Source organism: Lynx rufus, unplaced genomic scaffold (assembly GCF_022079265.1).
Source record: "Lynx rufus isolate CCGP_SWC_20201006 ecotype Redwood Valley unplaced genomic scaffold, mLynRuf1.p SCAF_15, whole genome shotgun sequence".
In the NCBI taxonomy this organism is placed as follows: domain Eukaryota; kingdom Metazoa; phylum Chordata; class Mammalia; order Carnivora; family Felidae; genus Lynx; species Lynx rufus.
In genome coordinates, this window is record NW_025814829.1 from 60,696,353 (window position 1) to 60,721,500 (window position 25,148).

Here is a 25,148-nt window from a genome sequence, read left to right on the forward strand (position 1 = left end):
TACGGTAGGACCAGTGTCTTATGAACATGACTTCATTTATTGAAAGCGTTGGACTCAGTAATACACGATACTCTGTGCATCATCTATTCCCACACCTGAATTTGCCAGACCCGGGGGATCTTGTTAAAATACAGATCTGATTCATTAGGTCTGGGTTGAGGCCCGAGATTCTGCATTTCTGGCAAGCTCACAGGTGTTCCTGCTACTGTGTGGGGATGACTCTCTGAGTGGGAAGGTTTTGTAAAGAGCAGAAATTGACAGTGAATGTGTGTAGATTTCTTGGTTTTGTGGGCTTCAGTTCTTCAGCTTGCCAATCTACTTCTGATGCCGTGACCATTTCGTGTCAATTTATCCAGTTTTGTGCAGGCAGTGTGTTCAAATGAGTGAGGCTGTTCTGTTTCGTAATAACTCTTCTGAAGTGATGATGTTAAGAATTGTCGCTTTCCCAGAAGAAGAGGCCGATGCAGGATTTCCTGAGTCCTCGTCTCCGCTCCAAGACCCATTTAGCAGTGTGACCTCAGGCCAGATATCCAGCTCTCCTGGCCTCAGTTTCTTCTTCTAGAAAATGGAGGAGCTGACCTAGATCAGAGGCGTTCGCGTATTTACTTTCCGAAATCAGAGTTTGTTCTTCAGACAACCGCTAGTGAAACTGGCCTGCAGCCATGAGAAGCACAGCCGTCTTAATAATAATTTGACTAAAGTCAGCGCGGGAATGCTGATAACCAAACATAGAGGAAAATGGGTCTGTTTTGTCCAGTTGGTTGCTTTTGATTTTTTTGATAGTTTTAAGCTTTTAATTGGCTCTGAAGGTACTTTTCTGGAAGTATGGTCTTCTTTTTCTAACAGAAATGTAAGACGTTTTTCATGCAAGTGTTACACACTTTCACACTGATATTAGCCGTACCCTTTCTTCAGTGAACTTGACAAGCACTTAATTGTCGCGAGTTATAGTCATACTGGAAGGGGTGTCTATAAGCCTAATACCAAGTTCAGGATATGTTATTTTTTTCAACTTAGTTGTTTAAAACCTTGGTTTCGAGCATTTGTTTTTATATGAATACTACCATAAACACTGTTGTCTCTTTTTAGAATCAAGTCACTTGGAACAGCAACTTGAGGAAGCCAACGCTGTGAGGAGAGAGCTAGATGATGCTTTTAGGCAAATCAAGGCTTATGAAAAACAAATCAAAACACTACAACAAGAAAGGGAAGAATTAAACAAGGTAAAAATACATGGATAGATTGTTAAACCCGGTTTTAGATTCTTAATCTTATTTAATTTGTATTCTAAAAGCTTTCGTAATGAGTTACAAGAACATAAAGTATATGTTGTAAAATGTTTAATTATTTTGGTATGTGTCATTTGAGTAATAGCTAGTAATGAAGACATTTACGTACTGTCAAGATTTTTGACATTCAGAATCATCTGTTCTTTTGAAAAGTCTAATCAAAGGACTTGATTAAAAGTAAATGTTTTAAAAAATATTACGGAATAAGAAACAGTGAGATATGTGTCATGTCTTTGGACAAATAAAAACTAAAGGCATATTTTCATTGTGATTTGCTGATATGAACATTCTTAAAAGATTAGAATAAAAAATTTCTTTAATGTTTTAATTATTTTTTAAAATGTCAATTTATCTTTCAAAGCACAGATGAAGAAGCTAAAGTTATTTTCATAAGAACTTGATATAATACTTAAACAGTATTAGAAGCATCAACAAAATTTATTAATAGCAAAGACAACCTAACACATCCCATAAATAATACACACCAGAGAAAAACATTTTACTTAAACCACTCAGAATGTGTACTTTGCCTTTCATTAACAAATTTTAAAATGTTGGAGTTAATACTAGCCAACACAAAAAAGAAATGAGTGGTTTATGGCTTTTGTAAATTGTATTCAGTGATGCAGTATATAATTGATAATATAATGAAGTTCTTTTGGGGAAGATCTTAAAGTCTTACTGCCAGTAAAGAAATGGAGGCAATTAAAAATAAGACAAATAACCTTTTGCCGATGAAGCTAATAGAAAAGACTGACAGAGAAAGCTGTAAAGGTTAAATTGAATTTGATTAGTATCTTTTTGCTTTTTTCTTAATGCAATTATAAGCAGTTTTGTGTACAGATCCATTTAAATTCATGGTCAACTTAATAAAATTTGGAATTTATAACAGATGTTATATTTGTTTTAGTAATATTACAGTAATATTATAATAATATTAGTGGTAGCTGTTGTGTATATAAAGGTAGGATTATTCAGCCAAACTTAGTAAACATAAAAAAGATGAGAATCCAACATCTAGATTTATAGTAACAAGTATCTTGCCAATTTTATTAAGTTTTAATGTTAAAAATCCTTTTTTAGTATATTTTGAGAAGAGGGTAGTGCTATAAAGAAATATTATATTGGTATTTTAAGGGATATGCTTAATATCCTACAGGCAGCAGATAATCTTCTTAACATTTTTTTCTTTAGATACATATAAAAGAATAAACATAACATTATAGGAGTTTTGATGCACATAATATAATGCCTGTCTCTGAACCGACCATCTAATTTAAGGAATAGGAACATTATGAATTTTGTGGCGTAGCCCTGGCCAGTCATTTTTTTTATCCCCTTCTCCTTATTGTCCGTCATTTCCTTATTGAAAAATACTTTTTATCCCTTAGTACTATAATCTCTAAATAATGTATAATAGGAGATAACAAGTAGAGCATAGGGGATATAATACTCTAACAGCACTGTGTGGTGACAGAGGGTAAGTATGCCTATCACGGTGAGCACTGAGTAACGTACAAAACTGTCCAATCACTATGTTATGCACCTGAAACTAGCATAACGTTCTATGCTCGTTATACTTCAGTGAAAACAAATAAAAATGCCGGTGCCAAATGCTGAAGATGAGCTTGTAATCTGATACCTTATTTCTGGAAAGCTAATTTGCAACAGGTATCCAAAGCCTTCAAATACTAAAGTCCTTGATATAATAATTCCATTTGTCGAAATGTAACTCAAGAAGATAATCAGACATTGAAGCAAAGATTTGTTCACAGAGAACAAATTACCACATTTATAAAAGAAAAATATTAGAAACTACCAAAATGCCCGACCAGTTCATATGATGAAATATTATATAGCCATTAAACCTGGTGGCTAAAGAATTTTTAATGCCACAGGAAATGAAAATACACATACGTTATTTGGTGTGGCTTGTTTCTGAGCTGTGTAAAGTGGTACATGCAGTTTTGCACAGTTTGTTGTTTCACTCGTTGTATTTCTAAGATGCATCCATGGGACTGTAGAGCACTCATTTATCTGCTGTATGGTACACCATTATGTGAACGCTCCAGAATCTATCTATTCAGTTGTTTGTCTACAGACATTAAAGTTGCTTACACTTGATAGCCACTATAAATGAACGTTCTTGAATTTGTATGCTGATATGCACACACTTGTACACAGAATCACGAGTAGAATAATTGGGTCATAAGTAATGCAAATATTCTGTTTTTTATGGTAATGCCAAATCGTTTTCCACGGATTGTACCAATTTACACTCCCACTCCCACCACCCGGTCTGTATTCAACAATACTTCATGTTACTAGATAGATTATTTTGGCCAACCCCATTGAAGTTCGTATTTTAGGTCTAGAACCATGTTTTATTTATGGTCTTAATTTCTCCAATTACTAATGAGGTTGAGTATCTCATGTATGCCCACTTATCAGTTCTGTTTCTTCTGTGAAATGCCTCTCAGTATCTTTTGTACATTTTCCTGTTGGGTTTTTTTTTGTCTTTTTCTTACCGATTTGTTAAGAATTCTTGAAAATTTCTATATTGATCTTTTGTCAGTTGTGTATATTAAGATGCCTCCCAGTTAGAGGCTTGACTTTTCATTTTCTTTATGGGAGCTTTTGAGTAACAGAAGTTCTGAGTTTTAATGTAGTCAACTATATTGATCTTTCTTTTTAGAGATTTGCTGGCTCATGTAAGAAACCTAAGGCTAAAATTCTCAGTTTTTTTTTTTTTTTAAGTTCTCGGTTTTTATTTTGACGTTTTAAAGTTTGGCCTTTGGTATTTAAATTTTAACATACCAGATTTATTTTTTCATATCATGTGAGATATAGGGATCCAATTTCAGATTTTCCTCTGTAGCTAATAGTTGTTCATTTACTAAATAAGCCCTCTTTTCCACAGTGACGTGCAGCGTCACCTGTCACATTTCCATTTATGCATGACTCTGTTATCTCACCTCTCCATTCCTTAAAAACTGTGATGAGATCTTGATTAAAATTGTGTTAAATCTGTAGAGTCATTTCAGGAGAAGTGACATCATTACAACATTGAATCTTTAGGTTCTTACTATCCACATTTATTAATATTATTCCAAACGCACACACAGATTTCAAGACCAGAGCATAGTATTGTGATGTACATACAGCAGAAATACGCACACTGCTCCCCTGGGTGCTGTCTTACCTCTGGGGCAGTGCAATGAGAGCTGGATAGATAAAGCCCTATGCACACATGCACGCGCGCACACACACACACACACACACACACACACACATATATTTAGATGTATGTATATACATCTGTATATGTATGGAGTCTGTGTTGTGTATGAGGAATCCTAAAAACGTGAGGGTGTTTTATATAAAGGAGGAGAAGCAGATGCTTCCTACTCCTTGCCCCCATCATCTCTACCCATCCTTCTGAGAGTCTCCTTGGAAATGTAAAGAGAAGAGTCTAGGACCCTTTGGAATATAAATAAATCACTCCAGTGGGAAAGATAAGCCCAGAGCCTACAGCTCTATAAAGAGGGTTGGCTCCCTGATCCAGGTTCCTCTCTCCCACCTCTGTTGAAATATAAGCACATACATCCAGGAGTTAAATCTCTTCGAGTTTCTCATTCTAAATTAGTCATAAATTTATAAGGCTTGCTTTTAGCCCAGGTCCCAACTTTCAGTACAAAGTTTTAGGAAGGTCTGTCTGTACAAAACCATAAAAATCTTTCCTCTGGAGCCCCACGGTCTTTCCATCCACAAACTTGGTAGATTTCACCATATCTTTAACAACTTAAATGTTTTAACATAAAATTTTAATGCAGGTCTCATTTGCCTTTCTTTAAATTTACTGTTCTATTTTTTTCATATTTTAAATCGTATCTTTATAGTTTCTTACTGATTTTGCTTCGGCAACATTGCTAAATTCTTATTAATTGTACTAATATATTTGAGATTCTTAGGGTTTTCTGCAAATAATGACGGTTTTGTTTCTTCTTTTAATTTTTATGACTTTTCTTTCTTTCCTTGTCTCACTGTATTAGCTAGGACCCACAGTACAGTGTTGAATAGAACTGGTGATAGCAGGCTTTCCTGTCTTAGTCCTGGTTTCAAAGAAAATGCCTTTACTGTTTCACCACTAATAATGTTTTCTGTAAGTTTTTGGTAAACACTTCTTATCAGGTTAAGAAAGTTCTCTTCTATTCCTATTTTGCTAATCATTTTTATAATGGGTATCGGACTTATTAAATACGCTCTTCTGTACGCTATTACAACAGATTTCTAGGAATTTGTTAATATTTATTGATGTGATTATATGATTGTTCTTTAATGACTTGGTTTGGTAAGTTATATTTATAGACTTTTTCTAATGTTAAACCATTTTTGCATTTCTGGGTTAAACCACAATTGTGCATATATTACCTCCTAAATAACAATATGCCAGTACATGTAACACTTATGTAATGGCACTGCTATTGGAGTGTTTTACGTATATTAGATCATTTAATCTTTATAAGAGGCTTGTGATTTAGGTATTATTATTGTTGTTGTTGCTGCTGTTGTTATTAGTATTTTATAAATGATGAGACCACGCACAGAGAGGTCAAGTACACTTGCTTAAGTGTACGCTTGAGCTCACTTGCTCAAGATCATAGAGCTAGAAGGTGATGGAGCTAGAATTCCAACACAAGAAGTTTAGGTCCAGAGTTCATGCTTATCTACTTTATATATCACTGAAGCTGATTTGCTGATGCCGTTTTTTTTTTTTTTTTTAATATTTGATTTGTTTTTATCAGTAAAATTGGCTTGTAATTTTTTTCTTTTATTTTTCTGGTGTTTTTTATGGTATCAAGATTATATTGGTCTCCTAGAATGAGTTGTGTAGCATTGCCTCTTTTTCTCTTCTCTAGAAAAGTTTGTATAAGAATGTTTGTTCCTTGAAACACTGGAGGAATCACTTGTAAAACCATCTGAGTTTGGAAATTCTCTCCCTCTGAGGGGATGGGGAGAGTTTGTTAACTATTATTTAGGTACTTTAATCATTACAGGACTATTGAGGGATTCTGTTTCTTCTTGAAGCAGTTTTGATGAATTGTATTTTTGTAGGAATTCATTCATTTCAAAAGTTAACAAATTTATTGGCATAAAGTTTTCACTGTATCCTTTTATTAGCTTTTTTAATCTTTTCCAGGTTTGTAGTCATAATCTTTTTTTCTTTCTTAACATTGTTTCTTTTTGCATTTATTCTTTGTTTGATCTCACCAGGTATTTGCCTATTTTATTATTTTTCTCAACTTTTGGCTTTGTTGATGTTCATTATAACATTTCTTTTTCATTAGTTTATATTCTTATTTTTATTATCATCTTATGTTGGTGGAAGCATTAGTGTGTTCTGTCTCTTTCTATGTGGAATTTCACTAAATTTAAACTTTTGTTTTAGTTTCAATACACGTGTTTCAAGCTATAAATCTCCCCCTAAGTAAACCTTTTACTGCATTCTCATTTTATTATATGTGCTGAACATTTTTATTGTTTATATTTTCAACTTTTTTTTTTTAGTTCTAAATATTTTAACATGCTTTATGACTTTTCTCCTTGACCAATGAGGTATTATGGAACTTAGCCTTTTTAGAAATTTCTATTGTAATGGTGATATTATCAAAGAACTTGAACTGTTGATATCTGTTCTTTGAAATCTGCTGAGACTTGTTTCATGGCCTAAACAGACTGTTCCATTTTCAGATGTTCACTATATGCCTGAAAAGAATGTATGTTCCCAATATTGGGTGCAAGCATCTATATATGAAGTTTGATAATCTCTATATTCAGTATTTTTTAACTGCTTGGTTTATCTATTAATGATTGTCAAGTCAAAATTTCTCATTATCATGATGTGTTCACCAATTTTTCTATGATGATTTTGCAATTTCTTTGTAATCTGTTTTAAGTCTGTCCTATGGAATGCTATCCTAACCATTTTTAAAATGTACAGTTCAGCAGTGTAAATTATATTCATGTTGTTGTGCAACTAATCTCCAGAATTTTTCCATTTTGCATAACTTTTTTCTTGAAATTTAATTTTTTGTTTGTTTTTGTTCCCACATTTCTCACTACTTGTTTTAACAGTTTTTAATGGTTGCTCTTGAATATTATCATGCATATTTAACAAAGTCTCAATTATTATCTCCCCCAAAATTTAAGGACCTCTAATTCTGTTACTTCTTTCCAACTGTTGTGTTATTTTTGACAGTATTTTACTTATATCCTTTCTGTTTACTCTACAAATGAGACATGTTTATAATACAGTCTTCTCTGCATATTTACATTCATATTTATCTTCACAAGTGTCTTGGCCCTCCCATTTCTCTGTCATTAGACTTTGCTTTTTTTTTTATTTTATTTTTTATTTTTTAAAATTTACATCCAAATTAGTTAACATATAGTGCAATAATGATTTCAGGGGTAGATTCCTTAATGCCCCTTACCCATTTAGCCCATCTCGTAACCCTCAGTTTGTTCTCCATATTTATGAGTCTCTTCTGTTTTGTCCCCCTCCCTGTTTTTATATTATTTTTGTTTCCCTTCCCTTATGTTCATCTGTTTTGTCTCTTAGAGTCCTCATATGAGTGAAGTCGTAGGATTTTTGTCTTTCTGACTGACTAATTTCACTTAGCATAATACCCTCCAGTTCCATCCACGTAGTTGCAAATGGCAAGATTTCATTCTTTTTGATTGCCGAGTAATACTCCATTGTATATATATACCACATCTTCTTTATCCATTCATCCATTGATGGACATTTGGGCTCTTTCCATACTTTGGCTATTGTTGATAGTACTGTTATAAACATAAGGGTGCATGTGTCCCTTCGAAACAGCACACCTGTATCCCGTGGAGAAATGCCTAGTAGTGCAATTGCTGGGTCATAGGGTAGTTCTGTTTTTAGTTTTTTGAGAAACCTCCATACTGTTTTCTAGAGTGGCTGCCCCAGCTTGCATTCCCATAGACTTTGCTTTTAAAATTATTTTTCTTTTCCCTGAGAGAAATCTTTAGAGGTTCCTATTTAGCACAGATCTGATGGTGATTCTGTCAATTTTCGTTTATATGAATCTAATTATTTTAGCCTCATACGTGAACAGGAATTTTTCTGGGCATACAGTTTTAATTACTTTTCTTCACTCTTTCCATTTTCCCTGTTTCTGTTGTTACTTCTTAAGTGTCTGCTCTGTCTATCGTTTTGTTTTAGAGGGTAGAGGATAGAGGATTTGTCTTTTTTCACTGATTTCCTTTAAGGTCATTTGTTTTTATTTGGTGCTATGCAATTTTATTTTTTTTTTAAGTTTCTGGGTTTGAGCCTTAACACTTTTTGGCAGATTCAGGTCTTTAGTTTTAACACTTGTATTTTTCCCATTTCTAAACGTTCTGTACAGTTGTTTATAAGTCTCCCTGGTCATTTTTAATAGTCTTTTGTCATTTTCCCATTTTCATGATTTTTTTTTTTTTACTTTCTCAAACATTCCATTTTATGTTACTATTTGACAATTTGAATGTCCGAATCCCATTGGAGTTTATTATTATTGTTTCTGTTCTTTGCTTATGGTCGTTTGTTCTTTGGGTTTTGGGAATCTGTGGTTGTGCGTTCATATTTGTGTGTCTTAAAAAACCTACGTTTCATCGGGGCTCTTTTCTCAAAAAGGATTTGCATTTCCTTTTGCCCGGAGGCCGGTGGTTGTCCTGACCTGAGTCTTCTTAAGCTCCTCTCCTCCCACTTTCATCCGGGGGTTTATTTAGCTTTCTCTCCTTGCTTCTGGCCTAAGGCATAGTCTCCACATAAGAGCATTCCTTGTTTTTTATCATTTGTAGTAATTCAATATAATTTTCAAACATCTCACAAGTATCCATTACATTTCACAAAATCTTTATTTTGACCATCACCTCTGGTATTCCTATACTCTTTATTTGTTTGTAGAAACTAAGGTACTAGAAGGTTCGATCAGCTGTGCCATCGCAGTTAGCAGATGAGCGTGAGGAGCTGAGAACACGAACAGAGCACCACGCTGTTAATATCTGTTCAAAAGTAGTTGATTCCTTTTCATTTTGTCCTGAGATGAATAATTTTGGCTCTTCATGACTTCATGATGGCTGCTTTGAGGGCCAAAATTGGTCCCTAGGTTGCAGAATTGGTAACTTATATTCTTTTTACGAAACCATAGGAACTAGTCCAGGCTAGTGAGCGATTAAAAAACCAGTCCAAAGAGCTGAAAGACGCACACTGTCAGAGGAAACTGGCCATGCAGGAATTCATGGAGATCAATGAGCGGCTAACAGAGTTGCACACCCAAAAACAGAAACTTGCTCGCCATGTCCGAGATAAGGAAGAAGAGGTGGACCTAGTGATGCAAAAAGTTGAAAGCTTAAGGCAAGAACTGCGCAGGACAGAGAGAGCCAAGAAAGAGGTTAGTAGTCAGGCAGATTGTCCAGTGCCCAGGGGGTAGTGATTAAAGCTGCTTTTTCAGATGAGTGAAATGATGTGTATATCATGCTTGAATTCTTAAAAACAGTTTTCTTGTTGGATAATTTTACTTAACGTGAACTTCAACATTTGAGTTATCTTCTTGTGACAAGGTAAATTCCCATGGGGGAAAAAGCATTTTACTGGAAAAAACAGGTATAACCATGAAATCCGCTTTGTTCGTTTTATTTTAAAGCTGGAAGTTCATTCAGAAGCTGTGGCTGCTGAAGCATCTAAAGACAGGAAATTGCGTGAACAGAGCGAGCACTATTCTAAGCAACTGGAAAATGAATTGGAGGGACTAAAGGTATCGTTTGATTTCACATTTGCGAAGTTGAATTAATTTTCTTCTCTTTAGGCTTAACAGGAGTGTTAGTTTATGTTCTCTCTTTGACGTGGGGTAAAAACTAGCTCTCCTTCAAACCTAACGTTCGTAATTCTCCTTCTTACTAGTAGAGGCTGACATAGACTTCCCCAGCATTCTGGAAGGAAAGGGAAGGTTGTGCTTAGTGGGGAGAAGAAATCTATGGGGAAAGAGTTAAAATATTTGTGCACACCTGGACAAGATGCACTGGGAATCTGCATGGGGGCACCGTCACATACCCAGGTGCTCGATCTTGTAAATGACTGAGGAGAGCCTCAGGGTAGCTCTGCATGTACTCCTGTGAGGGGGGATCAGATGATAATGGGCATGGGTTAACACATCCGAGCGAGGGATATCCTTGTGCCAACTCTCAAATTGGACTACTTGGTTTTAAGTCCTAGCCTTATCTGTTACTAGCCATGTGATACTGGACAAAACATTTCATCTCTTTGGACCTAGGTTTTCTTATCTGTAAAACCCTATCTCATTGGTTTTATGTTAGGAGTCCATACATATATCTGTAAAGTGCTCAGTAACTATTAGCTGTGATAATAGCGTTAGGTATGCCAAAGTGAGAGAATTGGGATTAAATGGACATCCTGTTTCTACAACGCTAAATGATAATCTGAATGATGTCTGCTTTTTCTTCACTCTAACCTTGGAGCAGTCTCCTGTGTTGTCTGCCACCCCTCCCCTACACCCTCTCCTTGCATAACCATGCACAGTCCAGTCTCACTCATCTGGCAGACATAAGAATCAAGTTGCATGTCATCTCAGGAAGTTTATGCCACTGTGGGATTCTGTTAATAACTTTAACATAGCTTTTTTTTGTATTTATCCACAAAATGTCTCCTTGCCTAAACTGTGACCTAGCTTATTGAAAACATACAAGTATAGTATTAACTTGGCTCGATGCCACATGTTTAACACTTGTTTGATAAATGTGTTAAATCCACGAACGAATGACGCGGTACACTTGGTCAGAACTTTTTCTCTGACGGTTAGAGATCAGTGGTTGCAAATAAGATTTCTCTGTTGTAAATGTAAATATAAATTCTAGATTTTATTTCTTGTTCAGAGATTGGTTTATTTTTCTTTTTGTGATTCATCATGATTGCACAGTCTTGGTTAGCTTTTCAAACTAGAGATGTTTCTTCTATATAGTTACGCTTCTGGAACAGGATTAGTGTATAGAAGGTATTACATTACTGTCTCAAATGATTTTCAGTCAGGGACTCTTTTGTTTCCGGCATGTAGGTGATTGGGTAACAAACAAGAATCATAAAGACTGGAAGTATCGTAGAGATTATTTGCATTTGAGGAAATTAAGACCCAGGAGAGTTAAGGATTATGTAGTCATAAGTGATAAAGTGATAAACCTGGATTTTCAAGGGGTGCCTGGGTGGCTCAGTCGGTTAAGCGTCCAACTTCGGGTCAGGTTATGATCTCACGATTCATGAGTTGGAGCCCCACATCGGGCTCTGTGCTGACAGCTCGGAGCCTGGAGCCTGCTTCGGATTCTGTGTCTCCCTCTCTCTGTCCCTCACCTACTCACACTCTCTGTTTCTCTCTCTCTCTCTCTCAAAAAAAATTAACATTAACAAAATCTTTAACCTGGATTTTCTAACTCAGTGCCGTGTTCTATCCACTAGTCTGCTCTTTATTGTTTTCTGTAGTAAACACTGCTGCACTGAGAACTTTGAATCACATGTATTTACCTGTTGATCAAACTCTCATAATCTCTTGTATCATTTATAAATTTGGGATAATCATAAATCTCCCCAGTATATAAGCTAATGGATTTAAAATTATTTCCCTAGGGCCTGGCAGAAAGTAAAGGCTCAGTAAGTGTTGGCTGTGATTATTCTCATACTGTCTTTCCTTGAGGGTATTTAAAATTGGAATTTCTTGGTTTAATTTCTTGTAAACCTATTTTGAATTGGTTTTGAAACCTATTTTGGCCATTCTAAAAGGGTGTAGGAATCTTCAGTTCATTAGGAACAGTTTTCAATAGAATGGAAGGGAGAAATAATTCTTGAATAACAGAAAATTCAATACCCCATTTCCAATAATGCATAGAACATACAGACAGAAGATACCTAAGGATACAGAGGTCTTGAGCAACACTATAACCAACTAGACCTAACAAACATGTATAGAACCTTCTACTCAACACGGCAGAATACACATTCTTCTCAAGTGCACATGGTATATTCTCCAGGATAGACCGGATGTTAGGCACAAAACAAGTCTCAAAAATGTAAGAAGACTGAAATCATACAAAGTGTCTTCTCCAACCACAATGGAATGAAGATAAAAATCAGTAACATAAGGAAAATTGGAATGTTAATAAATATGTGGAAATAAAACAAGATGCTCTTTACCAGTGGATCAAAGAAGAAATCAAGGGCAATTAGAAAACACCTAGAGAGGAATCCTATGAAAACACCATACTGACCATACAATGCAGTATGGCAGTGCTCAGAGGGAAATTTATGGCCATAAGTAACTACGTTAAAAAAAAAAAAAGAAGGATCTTAAATCAGTTACCTAATTTAATATCTTATGGAATCAGAAGAAGAGCAAAAGAAACTCAAAGCTAGAAGGAAGAAAATAATAAAGATTAGAGAGGAGTTAATTAAATGAAAATAGAAAAATAATAAGATTGAATGAAACCAAAGTTGATTTTTTCAAAGATCAATAAAGTTGACAAACCTTTAGCTAGAAGCATACACATTACTTAAAGTGTCTCAAAAAACAAAACAAAACAACAACAAAACCCAGAGCATCTCAACAGACATAACAAGTGGAGAGATGGAATCAATAAGAAGAAATCTCCTGACAAAGAAAAGTACCGGGCCAGAGGCTTTCAGTGAATTGAATCCAACATTTAAAGAAGCATGAACACCAATCCCTCTTAAACTCTTCCAAAGATTACAAGAGTAGAGAGTACTTCTCAACTCATCCTCCTATAAGGTCAGCATTACCCTGATACCAAAGCCATATTAAAAACATTACAAGAAAAAAAAAAAAGAAAGAAAACATTACAAGAAAAGAAAATTACAGACCAGTGTTCCTAATGAACATAGATGTATATAAATCCTCAACAAAATGCTAGCAAACCAAGTCCAAAATGATATTAAAAGGATTATGCACCATGACAAATGGTTTTACTTCAGGAATCCAAGGGTAGTTCAGTTAAGAAAATAAATCACATTAATAGAACCTGAGTGGGGGGAATGATCATCTTAATTGAAGCACATTAAGTCATTTCACAAAATCCAACATCCTTTTATGAACAAAGCTCCCAGAAAACTAGGATTAGGAGGGAATGTATTCACACGATGGAAGACATTTCTGAAAAGCCCACAGTTAACATCATTCTCAATGTTGAACAACCAAGAACTTTGTCCCTGACATTAGGAATGAGACAAGGATGCCCATTTTTACCACTACTATGTAACTTATACTGGAGTCTCTAGTCAGAGGAATTAGACAAGAAAAAGAAATAAAAGGCATCCAAACTGGAATGGAAAAAAGAAAGAAAAAAAAAAAAAAACCAAACACTCTCTCTGTTCATAGATCATATGATCCTATATATTAAAATATTCAAAAAAATGCTACTAGTTTTTAGCCCAGCATATATGATGCTTGGAAGACACTATGTTTGAACAAGTTAAAAGCTGAATAAATCAAAAAAATCAACAACTCTTCTTATACCTGCAAGAGAGGTGACATCACAGGATAAGCCACTGCTCTTACATTTGGAGATGTGGACAGGTAAATACAGAGAATCACAATTTACCAGAATAGAAACCTTTGTAGGAATCAGTGCCAGTGTATGGAAACCTGTACTATAACTGAAAGATCGTTGGAGGTTCGGTGTGGACAAGTCTAAGAGATAAAATCTCCAGAGAACATAGTCATTGGCAGGATCCCACACTTTTGTGAGTTTTACTTCCTGGACCTTGACCGGGTTCTCACAGTGAACATCAGAGAAGAGTCCCGTTATGCTAACAGTAATGGGAACCATTTTGAAATACGCCAGAGCATCCTGTTCGTCTTAACATGGTCTGCTCTCTGGAGAAACTCTTCAACCAGAGCTTAACTTGCTGGAGTTTATCAGAGCCTGATGAACTTGAGAGAAGGAAAACATCCAATTCCAGCCTGCTCTGGTCATCCTGCCCAAACTAAGGGGGAGATAAAAGCTGACAGGGTTTACAGTGTATGGTCCAGAGGCACCAGCTCAATAAAAGACTGGTGTCTAATGCTAGGACTGTAGAACACTTCCCCTCGCCCCACAACTCGCCACCACATTACTAAAAGCCTGTTTACAGCATTCCTTTATGCACAACATCGTGTGTGCCTATCAACAAAAAATTACAAGATATACTGAAAGGCAGAAAATACAGTTGGAAGAGATAGAGCAAGCATCAGAACCAGACTCAGACATGGCAGAGATGTTGAAATATGAGACTGGGAGTTTAAAACTATGATTGATTGATATGCTGAGGACTCTCGTGGGTAAAGTAGAGAGCATGGAAGAATAAGGTAAAAACAGAGATGGAAATTCTAAGAATCAAAAAGAAATGCTAGACATAAAAAAATACTGTAACAGAAATTAACAATGTCTTGGGATGCTGGCTGGCTCAGTTTGAAGAACATGTAAACTCTTGATGTTGGGGTCATGAATACAAGCCCCACGCTGGGTGTAGAGATTACTAAAAATAAATAAATTAATTAAAAAAAAAAGCCTCTACTACAAAGCTGTAATCACCAAGATGGTATGGTATTAGCACAAAAACAGACACATAGACCAATGGAATAGAATACAGAACCTAGAATTGGACCCACAAATGTATGGCCAGCTAATCTTTGGCAAAACATGAAAGAGCATCCAATGGAAAAAAGACAGTCTCTTTAGCAAACGGTGCTGGAAGAACTGGACGGCAACATGCAGAAGAATAAAACTAGACCACTTTCTTATACACAGAGATAAACTTAAAATGGATGAAAGACCTGAATGTGAGACAGGAAATCATCAAAATCCTAGAGGAGAAAGCAGGCAACAACCTCTTTGACCTCAGCTGCAGCAATTTCTTACTCGACACATCTCCAAAGGCAAGGGAATTAAGAGCAAGAAGGAACTATTGGGACCTCATCAAGATAAAAGGCTTCTGCACTGCAAAGAAAACAATCAACAAAACTAAAAGGCAACTGACAGAATGGGAAAAGATATTTGTAAATGACATATCGGATAAAAGGCTAGTATCCAAAATCTATAAAGAACTTACCAAACTCAACACCTGAAAAACAAATAATCCAGTGAAGAAATGGGCAGAAGACATGAATAGACACTTTTCCAAAGAAGACATCCAGATGGCCAACCGACACATGAAAAGATGCTCAACGTTCCTCATCATCAGGGAAGTACAAATCAAAGCCACACTGAGCCATCACCTCACTCCGGTCAGAGTGGCTAAAATCAACAACTCAGGAAACTACAGATGCTGGTGAGGATGTGGAGAAAGGGGAACCCTCTTGCATTGTTGGTGGGAATACAAACTGGTGCAACTGCTCTGGAAAACAGTGTGGAGGTTCCTCAAAAAACTAAAATTAGAGCTACCCTATGAGCCAGCAATAGCACTACTAGGAATTTACCCAAGGAATACAGAAGTGCTGATGCATAGGGGCACGTGTACCCCAGTGTTATAGCAGCATCTTCAACAATAGCCAAATTATGGAAAGAGCCTAAATGTCCATCAACTGACAAATGGATAAAAATGTGGTTTATATAAAACAACAGGATACTACTTGGCAATGAGAAAGAATGAAATCTGGCCATTTGTAGCAATGTGGATGGAACTGGAGGGTATCATGCTCAGTGACAGAAGTCAGTCAGAGAAGGACAGATACGGTATGTTTTCACTCATATGTGGATCTTGAGAAACTGAACAGAAGACCATGGGGGAAGGGAAGGGGGAAAAATAGTTACAGAGAGGGAGGGAGGCAAACCATAAGAGACTCTTAAATACAGAGAACAAACTGAGGGTTGATGGGGGTGTTGGGGGAGAGAGGAAAGTGGGTGATGGGCATTGAGGAGGGCGCTTGTTGGGATGAGCACTGGGTTTTGTATACAAGCCAGTTAGACAATAAATTATATTCATTAAAAAAAAGAAACAAAAATAATCTTTAATGGGCATAGCTGAGGAAAGACTCTGACGTGAGGATATCTAAATAGAAACTGACCAAACTGGAAGGCGGAGAGAAAAACAGTGGAATAAAACACCACCAGAAGAGACTATGCAAGTGCTGTGGAACAACTATAAAAGTTGTGACACGTCCAATGGGACTATCAAAATGAGAAGAAAGAGAGGAACAGCAGAAATATTTGAAACAACAGTGACTGAGAACTTCCCCAAATTAGTATCAGACACCAAACCCCAGATCCAGGAAGCTCAGAGAATACCAAGCAGGATAAATGCCCAAAGAACTACACCTAGAGATACCATTTTCGAAGGACAGAAAGTCAAAATAAAGAAAAATCCTAAAAGCCAGAGCAAACAAAACAAAACAAAACAAAAAAACACACTACCTTATCTGTAGAGGATGTAAGACAAGGATTACAGCTGACTTCTCAGAAACCCATGCAAACAAGATGAGAGTGGAGTGAAATATTTAAAGTGTTGCGAGAAAAAATTAACCTAGAATTCTGTACCCTATGAAATTACCCTTCAAAAGTGAAAGAAAAATAAGGACTTTCTGAGTCAAAAATTTAAGGAATTTGTTGCCAGTAAACCTCCTTGCAAGAAACGTTAAAAGGAGTTATCTGGAGAGAAGGAAAATTACATAGGTCAGAAACTTGTATTTACATAAAGAAAAAGCATCAGAGGGGCGCCTGGGTGGCTGTCGGTCGAGCATCCAGCTTCAGCTCAGCTCATGATCTCATAGTTGGTGAGTTCGAGGCCTGTGTCAGGCTTTGCGTTGACATCACCGAGCCTGCTTCGGATTCTCTGTCTCCTCTCTCTCAAAAATATTTTTTTAATGTTTATTTATTGAGAGAGACAGAGTGTGAGCGGAGGTGGGGCAGAGAGAGAGGGAGACACAGAACCCAAAGCAGCCCCCCAGGCTCCGAGCTGTCAGCACAAAGCCCGACGCGGGGCTCGAACCCACCAACCGCGAGATCATGACCTGAACTGAAGTTGGACGCTTAACCGACGGAGCCACCCAAGCGCCCCTCAAAAATAAATATTAAAAAAAGTTAAAGAAAAAGCGTCAGAGAAGGAATAAGGTAAAATAAATTTAAAATTTTATTTTTCTTAATCTAATACTTAAAAATAATAATGTGTTTGATTATATGTGCATACACACATGCTTCTATATGCTTGTATAAAACTGAAATGAATGAAAACAATGATCTAGAGGATAGGAGGGAGGAATTGGGATTATTTCATTTTAAAGTATTTGCACTACGCGTGAAGTGGTAGAATATATTTTGAAAACAGACTTGAACTGGTTGTAAATAGATATTGCAAACTATAGCACAACCACTAAAAAGGAAGTGTAACATATCCCCAGAGCAGAGAGAAAATGGGATCATATAAATCACTTGATTAAAACCAAGACAGAAGAGGAGTAGAAGACAAAAATAGGAATAAAGAACACAGACAATAAATAGAAAAACAGTAGCAAATATAGTAGATATGAATCCAAAAATATCAATAATCACTTAGAATGTCAATGGCCTAAGTACACCAGTTACAAAAGAGATTGTGGGGTGCCTAGATGGCTCAGTCAGTTAAGCATCTGACTTCAGCTCAGGTCATGATCTTGCAGCTCATGAGTTCGAGCCCTGTTGTTGGGCTCTGTGCTGACAGCTCAGAGCCTGGAGCCTGCTTCAGATTCTGTGTCTCCCTCTCTCTCTGTCCCTCACCCACTCATGTTCGTTCGTTCTCTCTCTCTCTCTCTCTCTCTCTCTCTCTCAAAAATAAACATTAAAAATTTTTTGAAATAAATAAAAAACCCCAGAGATTGTGTCAGATAGGATAAAAATATCGAACTATATATTGTCTATAAGAAGCCCACTTTAAATATAGAGGCAGATATAGATTAAAAGTAAATGGATGGAGAAAGATATACCATGCTAACACCAATTAAAAGAAAGCAGGAGTAGCTATATTAATTTCAAAGTGGAGTTCAGAGTAACAAAAGTTTTTAGGAATAAAAAGGACATCGGATAACGATAAAGGAATCAGTTCTCCAAGAAGACACAACAGGACTTAACATGTATGCGTATAACAAAGCAGCATCAAAATGCATGAAGCAAAAACTGTTAGCACTGCAAAGAAAAATAGATGACTATACTATTCTACTTGGAAACTTCAACACCCCTGTTGCAGAAATGAACAAGTCCAGGAGATGTAAAGTCAGTAAGGACATGGGTGAACTCAACACCATGATCGATCATTAAGGCAGCTGCCTTATGCCAGCTAACATTATACTTATTGCTGAGAAACTTGACACTTTTTCACTAAGATCCAGAGCATGGTGAAGATGTACCTTTCACCACTGCCTCTCAGTGTTGTATTGGACATCCTAGCTAATGCAGTAAGACAAGAAGGCAAAATAAGAGGTATGTGGATTGTGAAAGAAGATGTAAAACTGTCTGTTCAGAGGCGACATGATCGTCTATACAGAGAATGAAAAACATTGACGAAAGAACTGGAACTAATTAGACATTATAGGAAGGTTGCAGGATACAAGATTAATACACAAAAGCCAATTGCATTCCTATACAACAGCCTTGAACAAGTGGAAACTGAAATCTGAAGCTCAACACTATTAATAATAATACCCACAAAAGTGAAATATTTAGGTACAAATTTAATAAAATGTGCATTAGACCTATATGGGGAAAACTATAAAACTCTGATAAAAGAAATGAAAGAACTAGATAAATGGAGAGACATTCCATTTTGTGGATAAGAAGATTCAGTATCATGAAGATGTAAGTTCTTCCCATCTTGGTCTGTAGATATAATGCATTCCCAGTCAAAATCCCAACTAGTCCTTTTGTGGATATCATCAAACTAAATATAAGGTTTGTTTAGAGACAAAAGACCTAGAATAGCCAGCACCGTATTGAAGGAAAAGAATACAGTTGGAAGACTGACTGCCTGACTTCAAGACTTACTATAAACATGCAGTAATCAAAACACTGAATGAATATTCATAGGAGTCATTTTTAACAAAGGAGGAAGGGCAATACAGTGGAGTAAAGATTGTCTCTTCAGCAGATAGTGCTGAACAACTAGACATCCACATAATGAATGAATGAATGAATGAATGAATGAATGAAACTTACAACCTTTACAAAAACCAACTCGAAATGGATCGCAGACCTAAATGTAAAACCTAAAACTAAAACACTTCTGGAAGATAACATAGGAGAAGACCTACATGACCTTTGGTAGGACAGTGACTTCTTACATACAGCACCAAAGACACAATCCGTGAAATAAAGACTTGATACGCTAGACTTAATTGAAATTAAAATTTTCTGGGGTGCCTGGGTGGCTCAGTCGGGTAAACATCCGATCCGACCTCGGTTCAAGTCATGATCTCACAGCTCATGAGTTCGAGCCCTGCATCAGGCTCTGTCTCTCTCTCTCTTTCCAAAACAAATAAACATTTAAAAAACTAAATAAAAAAAAAAAGAAATTAAAATTTTCTGCTCTGCAAAAGACTGTCATGCAAAATATAGAGAAAACTTTTAAGACTTAGTAAGTAGACAACAGATGACCCCAGGGTTGCAAAACCAATCTTCAGTAATTAGCTGTGTGCCTGTAAGTCAGCAATGAACAATCCACAAAGGAAATTGTGAAAGCAATTTCAATTATAGTAGCAGCTAAAAGAATAAAGTTCCTTAGAATAAATTTGTCCAAGAAGGTTAAAGACTTGTGTACTGAAAATTACAAAACGTTGCTGAAAGATATTAAAGGAGACATAGTAAATGGAAAGACATACTACATTTATAGATAGGATGACTTAATATTGTTTGGGTGTCATTGTTACCCAAAGCGATGTACAGGTTCATTACAGTTGCTAGTGAAGTTCCAATAGCCCTTTCTGCAGAAATGGAAAATAGAATCCTAAAATTCATAAAGAATTTCAGGTGGCCCCAAGTAGCCAAACAATCATGAAAAAGAAAAATGGAATTGGAGAACTCAAACTTCCCAGTTTCAGAACTTACTACAAAGTTAGAATAACAAAAAGCGTGTGGTACTGGCCTAAGAATAGAAACACAGGCCACTGGAATAGCATGAAGAGTGGAGAAATGAACTCCTGCATCTATGGCCATGTGCTTTTTGACATCGTACTAAATCTATTCAATCTATTCAATTTATGTGCCAAGACAACTGTATTTCTGCATGCAAAGAAATTTGGATCCCTAGCTCTTGCTGTATAAAACAATTTATTCAGAATGGATCAACCTGAATATAAGAGCTACAGCCATAAAACTCTTGAGGAAAACACTGGGGTAACTGTTCATGACCATGGCATGGCCTCAGATATGACACTGAAAACCTAAGCAGGAAAAAAAAAAAATCGATAAATTGGACTTCATCAAAATAAAAACTTGTGTGCATTACATCAAAGGACATTTTTAAAGGAATGAAAGAAATCATCTGCAAATTAAGTAGGAGTTTGATATCCAGAATATATAAACAAATCCTACAAATCCTACAGTTGAACAACAAAAAGCAAATTACTCAATCAAAACATGGGCAGGGGCATCTGGGTGGCTCAGTCGGTTGAGCATCCGACTTTGGCTCAGGTCATGATCTCACGGTTTGTGAGTTCGAGCCCCATGTCAGGCTCTATGCTGACAGCTCAGAGCCTGGAGCCTGCTTCTGACTCTGTGTCTCCTCTCTGCCCCTCCCATGCTCATGCGTTCACGCACGCGCTCTCTCTCGCGCTCTCTCTCTCAAAAATAAATAAACATTAAAAAAAAAGGGCAAATAACTTGAATAGACATTTCTCCAAAGAAGATATTTTAATAGCCCATAAGCCCATAAAAACATCTTCAACATCTTGAAGTTAAAAACCTCAAGATACCACTCCATACCTACCAGGATGGCTAAAATAGGGGGTTAAAAAGAAACGAAACAGGTGTTTGCAAGCATGTTAAAAGTTTGGTGGTTCCTCAGAAAGGGAAACATAGAGTTAGCCATATGACCCAACAATTCACCTCCTACGTACTGTACGCTAAAGAATTGCAAGAGGGACTCAGACAGATAGTTTTTACACCAGTGTTCTTTGAAACATTATTACAGTAGCCAAAAGGTGGAAACAATCAAGTGTCCATCAACAGATGGACAGAAGCAAATGTATTTATATACAATGGAATATCATTCAGCCCTCAAAAGGGAGGACTCTTGATATATGCTCCAGCATGGATGAGCCTTGAACACATTATGCTAAGTGAGAAATGCCAGACCAAAAAGAACAAATACTGTATGACTCTACTTGGATGAAGTATCTAGAATAGGCAAATTCATTGAGATAAAAAGCAGAATTGAGGTTACCAGGGGCTGGGTAGAGTGGGTAATGGGGAATTATTCTTTAGTGGTTTTAGTGGTTGTAGAGAATTTCTCTTTGGGATATTGAAAAAGTTTGTGGTCATGGTTGCACAACATTCTGAATGTAACACCTACTAAACTCTATGCTTAAAATGGTTAAAATGGCAGAACTTTATGGGCTATGTGTTACACCGCTAACGCAATATCCATAAGCCATTGAATTGTACACTTTAAATGGTATGGTATGTGAATAGTAGCTCAATCAGGCTGTTAAAAAAAATATACTTTTCAGTTGTTGTGATCATATGCTACAAGAGCTTTTCACCCTGTTGTGTTAGTTTGCTGGGGCTGCCACAGATCACCACAAACTGGGTGGCCTCAAAAACCGGAACTTATTGTCCTAATTATCGCAACTAGATGCCCGAAAGCAGTGCTGGTGGGGTGGTGATAGTTTGCGTTCCTTGGTTTATGTATCACCTGGATCTCTGCCTTCTTTCTGTGTGCAAGATTGTGAGTCCAGATTTCTTTTTATAAGGACACAGTTATGTTGGAATAGGGCCCATCCTAATGACCTCATTTTAAGTCAGTTACCTCTGTAAAGACCCTACTTTTATTTTTTTTCCAACATTATTGAGATACGATTGACTAATACAAATTGTGTATACTTAAGGTATAAAATGTAATATTTAGGTATACGTATACATTGTGAAATATGTACCACAAAGAGCTGATTAACATAGCCTCACTTATCTTTGTTTTTTTTTTTTTAGTCTGAGAACAGTTAAGATCTACCCTCTTAGAAATTTCCAGTATACGATACAGTATTGTTAACTGTGTTCACCCTGCTTCACGTCAGATCTCCAGAACTTATTCATCCTACATGTGTGAAATTTCTGTACCCTTTGACCCACATTTCCCCATTCCCTCACTGTCCCAGCCATGGACAACCGCCATTAGATTGCACATAGGTCAGATCAGACGGTATTTGAGACCATATTTTAAAATATGATCATATTCTGAGATACTAGTGGTGGTTAGTGCCTTAACATGAATTTTGGAAGGACACGATTCAACCTTTAACACATGGATTTTTCACTTGAAAGTACAACACAAGCATTTACACTCGTTACGTAACTATCACAAACAATCTTCATGATTATGGAAAAATATCCAGTCATTCAATCCTCTGCTATTAAATATTTATCTTTCACTTTTGCAGTATTACCATGAACGCTTTTGTGCCCTGCTTTTTTAAATATTATTTCTTAGAACGGATACCTAGAAATGAAATTGTCAAATCACTTCGAGGCACTTGGTACGGGCCACAAATTGTTGCAAGTATAAGAGGCATTTCTTACTTTATTAGTAGATTGTTTATTAATCACTTTTTCTTTGTGGATTATTGCTTTAAGTCATTTCCCTTTTTAATTTTATAGTCTGAATTTTTCTCTTACAGTTCATATAAACCCTTTGCATAGCGAGAAAGCATATTTCTTAGTTTTTCCACAACTATTTATGAATTTATCATTTGCCCTTTAATTTTGGTCTTGTTTCCTTTTCAAATTACAGGAGATTTGTTCTCATTTTCGTCAATGTTTCTTTTATTGCTTCAAAGCTTGGCTTATCCTTTGTTCACAGTTTGTTAAGCATGTAATTCTGCCTTTTCCTGCACGTTTCTATTGGGTCTAAAAATATTTAACTCGGCGCCTGGGTGGCTCAGTCGATTAAGCGTCCGACTTCGGCTCAGGTCATGATCTCATGGTTCATGAGTTCGAGCCCCGTGTCGGGCTCTGCACTGACAGCTTAGAGCCTAGAGCCTGCTTCAGATTCTGTGTCTCCCTCTCTCTCTCTGCCCCTCCCCTGCTCATGTTCTGTCTCTCTCAAAAATAAATAAAACTTTTAAAAATAAGATTTATATAGTATGTTTTAATATCTGAAAAGAATATTCTTCTCTCTCCCTCTTTACTCCTTTTTTCCTCCAGGATTTTCTTTGGCATTTTTCCAAGTGTATTTTTCCTATGTACTGGGAACTTTTGTCTCCACCTGCCACCCCTGCGTCATTTCCCGTATTTAATTTTTTAATTATATTTACAAGGAATATAATATGATAAATATTAAGTACATATGCATTTAATCTTTTTTTTCACGTAGCTGGTATTTTTCTATATTGTTTCAAGTCTTCTTTAAGGTCTGTTATAAAGACTTGTCCTTTCTTCATGTAATATTCAGATAAATTACTATTATTCCTCACGTGTGTGTATTCGATTCTGATCATTTTTGTTTGATTGTTTTTAAAACAGTGAAATTTTTTGCTATGTTTTATTCTTGCTCATTCCACTCTCCGGAAGTACTGCTGATTTGTGTTTATCTTAAATGCAGTTGCTTTACTCAGCTTTAGCAGTTCTGCCACTTTTTAATGGATTTATTTACATTTTCTGGGCGAACAATTATATGGAAATTATAGTGGTTTTGTCACTTTCCTTTCTAATAATTTCTTGTGACTGTTGCACACGTTCCTTGGTCAAACAGAATATTTAAAAACTACTACATAAGAGATCATGGAAGGCACCCTTTCCGTTATTATTATTTCTAAATCTTTGTATTTCTGGTGCTTCACCAGTAGGTATTACTTTGTCTGATAGCTGAAAAGGGGGCACTTTTTAAGGTAGGAGAATTACTTTATTGTTTTTTGTTTTATTATGGGACTTGGGGTGGTATTTGCAATTGGTATTGGATTTTATCAAATACATTTGGGCATGGGTACCTACTGAGATTATCATACGGATTTATTTTAATGGAATCCATTAAAGTAATGCAATTTTTTTGCATTTACTAATAAATTTACTAATATTAAATTACCTTCAATACCTGCAAGAAGACGTGTTCTTTTGTGGTAGATAGTGTCTTTTTTATATACGGTTTCATTTCATCAGCATTAAAAAATTTTTTTTGTAATATTTATATATTTTGGGGAGAGAGAGAAAGAGAGAGAACATGAGCGTGGGAGAGGCAGAGAGAGAGACAGAATCCGAAGCAGGCTCCAGGCTCTGAGCTGTCAGCACAGAGCCCGACCCGGGCTCGAACTCACAGACCGTGAGATCATGACCTGAGCCGAAGTTCGGACTCTCGACCAACCAACTGAGCCACCCAGGCACCCCTACTTCATTGGCATTTGATTTGATTTTTTTTTTTTTCCTGACATCCTTATCAACAAGTGACTTGAGCCCATGACTTTCTTTGGTGGTATCTTTGGTAGGTTTTGACGTCAGGGTAGTTTTTGCTCGAAACTTCAGCGCGTGCTGCTGCTCTGCCAACAGCAAACTGTACGAAACAGAGCAGCAGACCGAAATGTTCTTGAGGGGACTCTGAAAATGAAGAGGTAAGCGGTCAGT

The 25,148-nt window shown here is 36.4% G+C and overlaps 1 protein-coding gene across 1 annotated transcript in view; it reads left to right on the forward strand.

The window, feature by feature from the left end:
• Window positions 1-25,148, forward strand: part of CDC42BPA (CDC42 binding protein kinase alpha) — a 270,725-nt gene that overhangs the window by 143,408 nt on the left and 102,169 nt on the right. The window contains exons 13-15 of the mRNA XM_047076475.1: window positions 1,090-1,223; window positions 9,512-9,754; window positions 10,007-10,117. Of these exons, the coding sequence (XP_046932431.1) occupies window positions 1,090-1,223; window positions 9,512-9,754; window positions 10,007-10,117 (488 nt within the window). The remainder of the gene's footprint in view (window positions 1-1,089; window positions 1,224-9,511; window positions 9,755-10,006; window positions 10,118-25,148) is intronic.